The sequence below is a fragment of the Bos indicus genome, chromosome 13, assembly GCF_029378745.1.
Source record: "Bos indicus isolate NIAB-ARS_2022 breed Sahiwal x Tharparkar chromosome 13, NIAB-ARS_B.indTharparkar_mat_pri_1.0, whole genome shotgun sequence".
NCBI classification, from domain to species: Eukaryota; Metazoa; Chordata; class Mammalia; order Artiodactyla; family Bovidae; genus Bos; species Bos indicus.
Window position 1 is genome coordinate 11,918,661 of NC_091772.1, and position 12,267 is coordinate 11,930,927.

Sequence of the window (12,267 nt, forward strand, 5' to 3'; positions counted from 1 at the left end):
AATTTCCCATGTCCAAGAATTTATCCCAAGGAAAAAATCAGAAAAGCACACAAAGATTTAGCTCAAGGATACTCACTGTATATAAGGACATAAGAAGAGAGAACCAGTGAAATAAATGATGCTACAGCTGTCCAGTGGAATACTCTGAAGCAAGTTTAAAGTAATGATGCATTTAATATTTAATGACATAAAGATTTTTTATATATATTAATGAGTGTAAAAGCAGCCTAGTAAGCAATATGAATTATATGATCCCATTTGTGTTGTAAAAACTGGAATACAGTTAGAGACAGGTGTATCTATATTAAACCTATGCAAAGACAGAATTCTGGAAGTATTACATAAAACCAACTGTGCTGAGATCATGAATCCGCTTTCTTCCTGTTTTTGTTTAGCTATAGTTCCTGCTTTTATTTTTCTATGATAAGCATATATTGGCCTTATAATAAGAAAAACATTACCATCATATTTACTGGGAAGAATTCAGAAAGCCCTTGGTATCTAGGGATATTCACTGTATAGCATTTGCTGTCAATAGAAAAGAAAGGTTTGCTTTACTAGATCATTTCAGAAAATCAAACAGCCTTGTTATGTGGATCTGTCATGTACAACAGCACTAGAACTAAAGGAATTTCATCTGTAGCACAACTCACAAGCACTGAAAACTACTGATGTAAGAGAACAAGAGACATACTTACGGCTGGGTGAAGTCACGAGTGATGAAATCAGAACTCTTGAACAGTAGGAAGATGTCGCTGAGGGTTTTACATTTCAGAGAACTGTTCATTGCTATCCAGTAGGCATCCTAAAGAATAAAGCATGTGCTGCTTAGTATATATTCCAAGTTAGCTGCTATGAATGAAGTTCATAGCCTATATGCAAAATCAATAATGCATGTAACTTCAAGGGTTTGAAGAAAAAAATCAGGTAAGAAATTTTAGCTATACTGTCAAGTGTCAAGCGACGCTTCTAAACAAAGAATAAGGTCACTGTTGCATGACAGACAGTTTTGAGCTGAGATGTTCAGGTCCTCGTCTTGCAGCTTAGGCCCAAGACACTGTCCTGTGTCCACCTCACTGATGATGAAAGAAGGGGATAGACATCAGAAACGCTGACACTTCAGCAAGAAGATCCAGGTAGAAAGAAACATCCTGATCAGCTACTAAGAAAACAGAGAGCCTTTCTCTCTTTCTATTTCTGGAGAGAGACAGCTGCAACACTGAAGTCTGATGACTGCAGCAGTTAAGACTCATGTCCATCAAAGCTGGGAGAGAGGAGATGACATATTCTCAACCGTTCCAATTTTAAATGGTGCAAGTCTCAAACGTATGAACCAAAGGAAAAAAAAAGTAAGAACAGCAGACATAAGAGACACAAACCTCAGTGAAACAAGCCTAAAAATGACAGAATAAGTTATTTTAGGAAATACACTTCTCCCATAGATCAGACACAGGACAGTAATGTAATTTTGAGAAAACTGATGACTGCAAAACAAAAATGTCCAGTTATCCACACTGCACGAAAGGAAGCAGTGGTACACAGTTGACACTCAATAAGTAAAAAATAAATGAATAAAGGAATAACTTAAAATCACAAATAATCTACCCATCTTAACTGGAAAGCCTCAAGCCGTCAAAGATCAGCTGTCAACAATGACCCAATTTACTGCTCACAGATAAACTAAAAATGAGTTCTAATAATTTTTTTTAATAATAACTTCTTTAAATTTTCTCCCAATGAAAAAAGATGATGAACTTTTGGTTAAAGATGATATACTGAACACAAAGATTTAACGCCACTGAAACAACAGTATATATACACAGAAAACCATGCAACTGAATAAATAAGACAATTATTAAGCCTAAGGAAGACAAAATGTTGAATAAGAAAACATAAGCAACACACACTTTATAGATGTGTATGCAATGTTTGCAAAAATGCAATATGAGAAACAGCTTCCCTGGTGGCTCAGTGGCAAGAAATTCACCTGCCAATGCAGGAGGTGAGGGTTCGATCCCTGGGTTGGGACGATCCCCTGGAGAAGGAAACGGCAACACACTCCAGTATTCTTGCCTGGAAAGTTCCATGGACGGAGGAGCCTGGTGGGCTACAGTCCAAGGGGTTGCAGAGAGTCGGACACGACTGAGCGGCAAAGCACAGTGAATACTGATGGAATCAAGGTGTGCTAGTCCTGTGTGAGGACAGTGAACTACAACACAGAGCAGTGAGAGTAAGAGATGAAAAGGTGCTGCACCTTTCTGTCCTAAAGCAGAAAGCTGGTAACGAACGCTTAAGATGGAAGAATAGAGACATTGAGGAAAATAACAAAAGGTGGTACTAAAATATACACATGCAGTCGCCTCCGAGCAGTGGGAAACCGTGAAGAAAAACAGGTGTCAGGACCGGCTGACTTTTATAGCAAGCGTTCAGAAACTTGAACTATGTATATATGCCACTAATTTCAACAAGTAAAAATAAAAGATTAAGTACAATGTATCATTCATGTTAGAATGAGAAAAGATAAAAGCACACAAAGATGGTTTTCGAAAACACAGATAAGTCTTGAATCCTTCAATGAGCTTTGCTGACATTAAATTGTTTTCTACTGGAATAGAAAAAATGATGAATTTCCCTAGATCTTAACTTAAAAAATCTTATCAATGCAATGTTGAAGCAATAAAACACAATTTAAGAAAACGTCAGTTGATTTGTCAAACCACTCTATTTCTAGATCCTGCAACATTCTAATTTTTATTACTTTTCAATAGAGAAAAATTTCTCTGTCAAACTGAAGAGCTGAAGTTTTGAAAAGGGCAGAGGAACATTTTCTGAGATTTCTAGTGTAATGAGCAACACAAGAGGCTGAAGCTTCTGCTGGCAAAATACAAAGTATTTCACAGGCCCAGGGAAATAAATGCATTGCCAAATCAGGAAAATAAATAACAGGAGGAAAGCAAAAATAAATTCCATGATATTTTCCCTAGAATTAGGAATATAATTAGACCCTCATGGGGATATAAAATGAAATGGAATCACAAGACAATATCCACACAGTGAGAGATTTACAGACATGCTCCTACCCTTGGGGCACTCCAGTTAAGCTTAGGAAATACACTGCCCCCCAGGGAATTGATCGCTTCCTGGACTTTCGTGGTGAACTCAGGAAATTCTGGTGCCTACAGAGAGAAGGAAGAAATCATTTGGGCAAGTCAGTATCAGCACGATAAATACAGAAAACAAGATTAAAAAACTCAAAGTTCAACACTTCAGGGTATTAAAAATAATTTAGAACACAAATTACTACTAGAATTTCTGAACTCAGCCAAATAAACTCAATGATCAGATAACATTCGTCAGGAAGGGAAAAGAATAACAAGCGCTCAGATGACGTTGTCCAGAACGATCAAGCCCCACAAAGCTAAGGAGACTGCTGATCTTTCAAGGCACCTGGGGATGTGAGAAAAGGAACGAACGGTTCTCTGACACCAACATAAAACCAGTGCCTATTAAATGAAAAGAGATGACGGAGTATCACCTGTGCACAGACTCCAGTTCTCAGAAGTAATACCTCACATTTAAAGGACCAGAAGCCTTTCCATTTGCAGGAAAAGAACTTACCCCCAAAAGGCTTCAAAAACGAGAAATCAATCATGTGGCTAACTGCATTTAAACATGGCTATTTCAAGACAGGTTTTAATATAAACAAAACTCAAAAATAGGACCTTGATGAAATTAAAATGTTCTTTCTTTTTTGGTTGATTTAAAAATGATTATATCAGCAAGTAACCAAAACATTGTGCTGTTTCAACCAGGAAATAAGCAGAAATACTTATTTCTGATGGGACGTAAACGTCATTACGATTATGCTCTTCCTCGAGTCTTCTGTCACCATCAGGAGCACGGGGACAAAAAGTGGAGAAAAGGAGAGAAAGAGGGATGGAAGTGGGGCCTGCAGGAGAGCAAGAATACAAAAAAACGCTGATGCGTTGCAGTCATTTTAGCCCTTTATATCTGCTGCCCCCTAGTGGACAACTGCAAATACTGAAAGTCCCATCATGACAAGCTCTTCCCTAAGTGGGAAAAAACTAGAATAGGTCTACAACAAGCTAATGGGCTTCTCTAGTAGCTCAGCTGGTAAAGAATCTGCCTGCAATACAGGAGACCAGGGTTTGATCCCTGGGTTGGGAAGATCCCCTGGAGAAGAAAATGGCAACCCACTCCAGTATTCTTGCCTAGAGAATTCCATCGACAGAGGAGCCTGGTGGGGTACAGTCCCTGGGATCCCAAAGAGTCCGACATGGCTGTGCAACTAACTTTCACTTTCACTTCACTTCAGAATAAGCTAAAGGAGTGGGAGGTACAAACTATTGGGTGTAAGACTACAAGGATATATTATTGTACAACATGAGGAAGAAGGCATTTTTTGTAATAACTAAATGGAGGAGAACCTTTAAAAAATTATTTTAAAACTTTTTAAAATGATTATTATTGTTTCAAGTCATGAAGTTTTAGGATGACTTGTTATTCAGTCATCCTAAACAAATAAACACCAAAAGAAAACAAAGGCTTATGCTGATTCCCAAGATCTAGCCCAGTTATGACAAAAAACTGTGACTCAAGGCTGAGAAACAGACCAAAACATGAAAGTTAAAAAAACGGGCAGGTTGTACTTCCTTTCTTTCTGCTGCAGACGCATGTGACTGCTGCAGATATACCCAACCTCCGGACGTCTGAAGTGTCTTTTAGTTACTTAATTTGACAGCATGCTACCATCTCCATCTTCTGCATGTCTTCTTCAGCTTGTTGCTACTGCTGCTACTGCTAAGTCGCTTCAGTTGTGTCCGACTCTGTTCGACCCCATAGACGGCAGCCCACCAGGCTCCCCCATCCCCGGGATTCTCCAGACAAGAATACTGGAGTAGGTTGCCATTTCCTTCTCCAATGCATGAAAGTGAAAAGTGAAGTCGCTCAGTCGTGTCCAACTCTTAGCGACCTCATGGACTGCAGCCTACCAGGCTCCTCCGTCCATGGGATTTTCCAGGCAATAGTACTGGAGTGGGTTACCATTGCCTTCTCCTTCTTCAGCTTATACACGTGAAATTAATGCCTTTCAGAGGCTTTCAAAACAAATAACCGCCTTGAGTTTCTTTATCTTCCATTCTCCTCTCCGCGGCAAAAGAAATTATGCTTTCTGTTAAGGCAAATTTCTTTAGAATCCCCTGAAGATGCTGGTTTGGCAATCAAACCAGCTTCATCTATAAACACACTCCTCTAAGACCTGCATTAGCTATATTTTCAATAAATGACACAGTTACAAAAATATTAAAACATGAAGGATTTGATCTTCAAAGACAAAACAATTTCATTTTCCCACTGAACTTCACATATAAAGACTGCTTTATATTTCTGTATTACATTTTTTCTTTATAAGTTATCAGTTCAGTTCAGTCGCTCAGTAGTGTCCAACTCTTTGCAACCCAATGAACTGCAGCACGCCAGGCCTCCCTGTCCATCACCAACTCCCGGAGTTCACCCAGACTCAAGTCCATCGAGTCAGTGATGCCATCCAGCCATCTCATCCTCTGTCGTCCCCTTCTCTTCCTGCCCCCAATCCCTCCCAGCATCACAGTCTTTTCCAATGAGTCAACTCTTTGCATGAGGTAGCCAAAGTATTGGAGTTTCAGCTTTAGCATCATTCCTTCCAAAGAACACCCAGGACTGATCTCCTTCAGAATGGACTGGTTGGATCTCCTTGCAGTCCAAGGGACTCTCAAGAGTCTTCTCCAACACCACAGTTCAAAAGCATCAATTCTTCAGCACTCAGCTTTCTTCACAGTCCACCTCTCACATCCATACATGACCACAGGAAAAACCGTAGCCTTTCCTAGACGGACCTTTGTTGGCAAAGTAATGTCTCTGCTTTTGAATATGCTATCGAGGTTGGTCATAACTTTTCTTCCAAGGAGTAAGCGTCTTTTAATTTCAAGGCTGCAATCACCATCTGCAGTGATTTTGGAGCCCAAAAAAATAAAGTCTGACACTGTTTCCACTGTTTCCCCATCTATTTCCCATGAAGTGATGGGACCGGATGCCATGATCTTCGTTTTCTGAATGTTAAGCTTTAAGCCAACTTTTTCACTCTCCACTTTCACTTTCATCAAGAAGCTTTTTAGTTCCTCTTCACTTTCTGCCATAAGGGTGGTATCATCTGCATATCTGAGGTTACTGATATTTCTCCCGGCAATCTTGATTCCAGCTTGTGCTTCTTCCAGCCCAGTGTTTCTCATGATGTACTCTGCATATAAGTTAAATAAGCAGGGTGACAATATACAGCCTTGACGTACTCCTTTTCCTATTTGGAACCAGTCTGTTGTTCCATGTCCAGTTCTAACTGTTGCTTCCTGACCTGCATATAGGTTTCTCAAGAGGCAGGTCAGGTGGTCTGGTATTCCCATCTCTTTCAGAATTTTTCAGTTTATTGTGATCCACATAGTCAAAGGCTTTGGCATAGTCAATAAAGCAGAAATAGATGTTTTTCTGGAACTCTCTTGCTTTTTCCAGTGGATGTTGGCAATTTGATCTCTGGTTCCTCTGCCTTTTCTAAAACCAGCTCGAACATCTGGAAGTTCACGGGTCACGTATTGCTGAAGCCTGGCTTGGAGAATTTTGAGCATTACTTTGATAGCGTGTGAGATGAGTGCAATTGTGCGGTAGTTTGAGCATTCTTTGGCATTGCCTTTCTTTGGGATTATAAGTTATTGGTGTACAATACAGTGATTCACAATTTTTTAGAGGTTTCACTTCACTGTAATTATTATAAAATACTGGCTATTCTGTATTACATTTTAAAAGAGGTGATAAATCCCCTCAAATCCTCAAATTATTCAACTTTAAGAATTTTCTTAAGAACTTTAAGAAATCCTGCAATCAAGATCCTAAAATAAATTTAAATGACAAAAAGTTTATGTATTGCACAGAAAAATTTGTGTTTCAGTGGAAGACTATGTATTGTATACATACAGCACTTTTCTGTTACCTGATTCTAGCTGGGTCTGCAAAGATGCTTTACAACTTGGTAAATAATAGGTAAGTGAAAACAGTATTTCTTACAAACATGAAAATTCTACTCTGTCTGGTAGAAACCCAGCTGTCTTCTGTCCCCCCTTGAGGGACACATAACCAGCTTTGCCTTGTTTACATATTCATTTTTTATGTAAATACAATACATATTTACATAGTCCTACTCTATAAATGTGTGTCCTTTGAGTTCTCTTTTGAGCCAGTTATAACGTCTGCCTGGTTCCCTCGTGAGTTAAAGGCTTCAACGTGTGTTAAGTCATGATTCCACCTTTTCCTGAAAATGATTTTTTAACAGATTTAGCTAGTAATAGGATTCTTTTAAGCTCATAGCACAATGAGTTGATTTTAAATACACCTAAGTCCTTAGTTGTCTAAGAAACTCTGCTGCTGCTAAGTCACTTCAGTCGTGTCTGACTCTGTGCGACCCCATAGATAGCAGCCCACCAGGCTCCCCCATCCCTGGGATTCTCCAGGCAAGAACACTGGAGTGGGTTGCCGTTTCCTTCTCCAATGTGTGAAAGTAAAAATCGAAAGTGAAGTCATTCATTCGTGTCTGACTCTTCTCGACCCCATGGACTGCAGCCTACCAGGCTCCTCCGTCCATGGGATTTTCTAGACAAGAGTACTGGAGTAGGTTGCCATTGCCTTCTCCGTGTCTAAGAAAAGGTTCATGCTTTAAGTGGGATGAAATCTGCAGTTTAAATCACATCCGTGGACTTTTATGATCCAAACTCGCCTATCTTTTCTACTTTACCCACCACAGCCCTACGGTATCATACTCATTCAGAAAGAGTATTTCTTTAAAAATTTTTAATCATCAAATAAATGTTTTAAACATATAAAAAATATATACCCTGATTCATACATTCAACAATTTGATATGCTTGATCCAGATCTTTAAATTTCTTAAGGAAAGAACATCACAGATCCTCAAGAAACTCCTAACCTCCCTGCTCTCCTCCCTAGTCCTTTCTTCTCGCCACAGGCAGCCATCATTACAAGACTGGTCACAATCTTCTACAGTCATGATTCTATACTTACAGTGCATGCGTCTGCCCATAATACAAAATATTTAAAAATTTTAACGTAACTGCTGTTATTTGATATGTATACTTTTGGCAACCTGCCCTTTCAAATTCACCATCGTGTCTGAAATTTAGCCATCTTGATTATCTGATTGCATTTTAAATTGGGCTTCTCTGTAGCTGCACTATTATCATTGGGTGTGTGCTCTTCTGCCCTGAAAGCTCACCTAACCAACAACATCTGGTTCGGCCCAGTGAAACCCAATCACTTTTAAATTATTTTTCCATTTTGAAATAATTTCAGACTTTCAGAAGCATTTACAAGAAGCATTTAACCAAAATTTTCTATACACTCTTCATGCAGGCATTCTACCACACTGCTGTATCATTCTCCCTCTGCAACTCCCTTTCTGTATACAGCTATGCTGGAGCGTGTATAAAACACATACACCTTCCATAGTAAGGAGAAGTCATGATGCCCCTTTACACACAGCACTTCATGTAACCTAGGCAAATTATCAAAACCAGGGAGCTAACATGGATATAACATCACTATTTCATCTATGGGTCTTATTCAGTTTGTGCTCACTGTCCTGATAATGTCTTTTACAGCAGAAGAAAGATGGAATATTTTCTTCTGGCCTAGGACCCAATCTAGAATCATGCATTGCATTAACTTGTCATGTCCCTTTAATCTCCTTTCATCTGTAACATTTCCTCTCTCTGTTGCTCTTATCTTTCATGACCCTGACCATTTGCAAGAGCCTGGGGCAGTCACTCTGTGTAATTTCCAAAACGCTGAGTTTGCCGGCTATTTCCTCATGACTGGATTCAGGCTGTGCACGGCTGGCAGGTGATGTGTCCTCTGAGCCTCATACAAGGAGGCAGGCGATAGAGGTCTGTCCCATCACTGACAAGGTTAACTTTGCTTATGCTGCTTTCCACTGGAAGATGCTATTTTTCTCTTTGTAACTACTAGTAATTTTGGTTTCCCTGGTAGCTCAGATGGTAAAGAATCTGAGATGGTAAAGATTCTGGTAAAGAATCTCCCAATGAAGGAGACCAAGGTTTAATCCCTGGGTCGGGAAGATCCCGTGGAGAATGGAATGGCAACCCACTCCAGTATTCGTGCCTGGAGAATTCCATGGGCAGAGGAGCCTGGTGCGCTACAGTCCATGGGGTCTTAAAAGAGTCAGACATGACTGAGTGACTAATGCTTTCACTTTCTTTCAAGTAATTTTGGTGGACATACTTTGAGAAGACTCAAATATCCTTATTGAATAGTCACCCACAAGTTTTAACATCTATCTCATTATTACTAGAATGGCTGTAAATGCTGATTTCTATCATTCTTTCTCAATTATTAGTTGGTGTCGAATTTTCTACTATAGAGAAAGGCTTTCCCTTCTGTTTCATTTGTTGAATTTAATCATTTGTTTATGTCAGTATGGGACCATGGGTTCGAATGCTAGTCCATTATTATCGTTGTTTTGTTATGATGTTCACATATGTGGCCAGTGGGAGCCCACTGAGCTGGCTTCCGGGTCCTCTGCACCATGTCCGAATCATTCTTACTTTCTGGCACAAATTCCTACAGGCTCTTCTTTACCTTCCCACCCCCAGTCTTGAATTTCTCCAAGGAGCTTCAACTCCTTTTAGTGGAAACCAGTATTTAGACACCATAATCAGGGCACTAGGTCCATTCATCTGTTCATTCCTACCATGACATCACTGTGTCGTTTTTAGAACTAAGCAGAGTTTGATAAATACACACACACGTTATTAATTTATCTATTGAAGTTTGCCTAACAACAGCGATTTAAGTTATTTTTCAAAATAATAAATAAAAGCTTAAAATGGTGACTAAATGGGAATTTAGAGTGATCTGCGTTGAAACCCAGAAGCACCCCATGGGACGGCACTGGGCAGTCCTGAGACCGCGCTGCTCTTACCGTAAGCGTGGCCGTGTTCTCGTCGTCCGACCACTGCAGGGAAAGGAGGACAGAAAGAGAATGTTAATGTGGACAGTGTTCCTGGCTTCCAAAAAGCAGTGCTCCATCTAAAAACGACACACACACAGGAGATAGCTTTTCCTGAACACAAAGTACACATCCATGTGTACTTAGGTTTCCATGGAATTTCTGACTTTATTGAATGTACGCTAAGATCTTTAAGCCAGAACCATTTCAGAGATCATTTCAATTAGGACAGTCTATGGAACAGGTTATAGTATTTTGAACCAACCTGTATTTCTTCGGCTTCATCATCACTGTCTGGCTGAGAACGTGCAGGCGGATCTTCCCTGGAAGAACATAAAACAAAAACTGAGTGTGAGAAAGCCTTGGTGCCAGGCAGTCATGATTACAGATGTGCTGAGTGTTCATATACATGTAAGAAGAAACTAATAAAAACCAACCTGAAATTAACAAGAGTTAACGTTCAGTAAGAGACCGTCGAATAAAAACGTCCTGTCTTCTTCTCAGAAATCACTAGCAACAGGGGAAAGAAAATCTCAAACTCTGCCCCAGAGGACACTAAGAACCAGCTCTGAATCTCGACCAGAGAAAGTGCTGCCGAAGACCAGGGAGACACAGCAGGAGCTGTCGGGAGAGTAGGTTCAGGCGGCTGATGGACACCCTGCGGGCACAGCCGGGCATCTTCTGTTTACAGTGAAGACAGTACATGCGGGCTGCCGGCAGGAATCACCCTGGGTCGGGACTGGCACTGCTGGAGAGCACGGGGGAAAGACATGGTCAACACGCTGTCTCAGAAAGAGTCAGTGAGCGAAGCAGGGGCTGAAAAGGGCTGCTAGCAGCCAATCCTCACCCCTGGCTGTGGGCAAAGCAGAGGCTGAAAGACCTCAGAGAGAGGACACTGCCCCCGCCGCTTCTCAGCACTCAACCACAAACCGCTGGCCACAAAGAACTCGATCACGTCATTGAAAAATAAGCACTAACCAGAATAGCAACCAGCAGAGGATCTATACCAAGAAACTACAAGAGAAAGGAAGGATGAGGCTTCGGGTTAATCACGGACGCTTATCCACCCCTAGGTTCCCTCTTGAAATGGTACTGAAGTGATTTAAAAGATCACAAGGGCAAAAAGGACCAGAAAGAGACAGCTGCAAAGAGGCAACAGAAGTCTGGAAAACAGAAAGCCAGTGAGGGGGTAACCCGGTGAGCCACAGGCTGCCCCTGGAGCCGTCATACACAATGGGCCCACGGCTCCGCTCTGAAAGGGGTGATGCGTGTACAGCCCATACAGGGGCGGGAAGACACGTCCAGTCTTCCTCACCTGGCACATCCCAGCAACTCACCCTCCATGGACCAGAGGGTAAGGCGCATAATGCCCCAAATGAATATGGGGGTGAAATGCCACAAAACAACAAAGTTACAAGCGGAAGTCACACTCACAGTGAGACCTCTAGTCCCCTTCTTCCTTCTCTGCTCCCTGATATAGACAGATTAGAGGACTTGTCTCTGGAGATGCTGGACAATTCCAGAGGAAAGACTTATTAGATAACTGCCATCTGGGAATCTGCCATCGATTCCTGTTGATTGCTGGCACTCTTAGTCAACAAGCCCCACACTAGTACACAAAGTTTCTGTGTGTGTGTGCCCCTCACTCTTAAATATGAATAAAGGCCTACAATCATTAGAAGGCCTATAAAAGGCTCCAAGATGAGAAAAGAGTTTTTTAAAAGGAGGAAAAGTACATGGACAGAATAAAGACAGTAAAGGAAACAAATGAAAAATATTTTTTAAAATCACAAATATCTTCAAAGATAAAAGAAGATATTGCATTCATGAGAAAGGACAAGACTGAACTTGTATAAAAGGAAAAACATGGTAGCTGAAATTTAAAAACTCAATAGAATGAGTGGCAAGATTAGGGAAATTTTCCATAAAATAGAACTAAGACAACAACAACAATAGAGAAGAAATGATAAAATTCAGAGAATTAACCTGGCAGTTATAACATCTAAAAAGAAAGAGAAGCAAAAAAATAAGAGGAAATTATCAAAGATACAATATTTTTTAAAGTTCTAAAACCAAAAAATAAAGTCTCTAGAATGAAAGCGCCCACACCAAGTACATGTGACAACGAATGGGAAAGACAACAAGAGCCTTAGATGATGTTCACGGACGGCCACAACTCTCCC

General features: G+C 40.5%; 1 protein-coding gene across 2 annotated transcripts in view; it reads right to left on the reverse strand.

Annotated features, from left to right (window-relative positions):
• The window catches only part of CDC123 (cell division cycle 123), a 46,276-nt gene that overhangs the window by 25,944 nt on the left and 8,065 nt on the right, over positions 1-12,267 (reverse strand). For both annotated transcript variants that reach the window (XM_019972901.2, XM_070801982.1), the window contains 4 exons: positions 10,350-10,407; positions 10,058-10,090; positions 3,081-3,176; positions 699-805 (listed from right to left, as the gene is read on the reverse strand). In XM_019972901.2, coding sequence (XP_019828460.1) covers positions 699-805; positions 3,081-3,176; positions 10,058-10,090; positions 10,350-10,407 — 294 coding nt within the window. The remainder of the gene's footprint in view (positions 1-698; positions 806-3,080; positions 3,177-10,057; positions 10,091-10,349; positions 10,408-12,267) is intronic.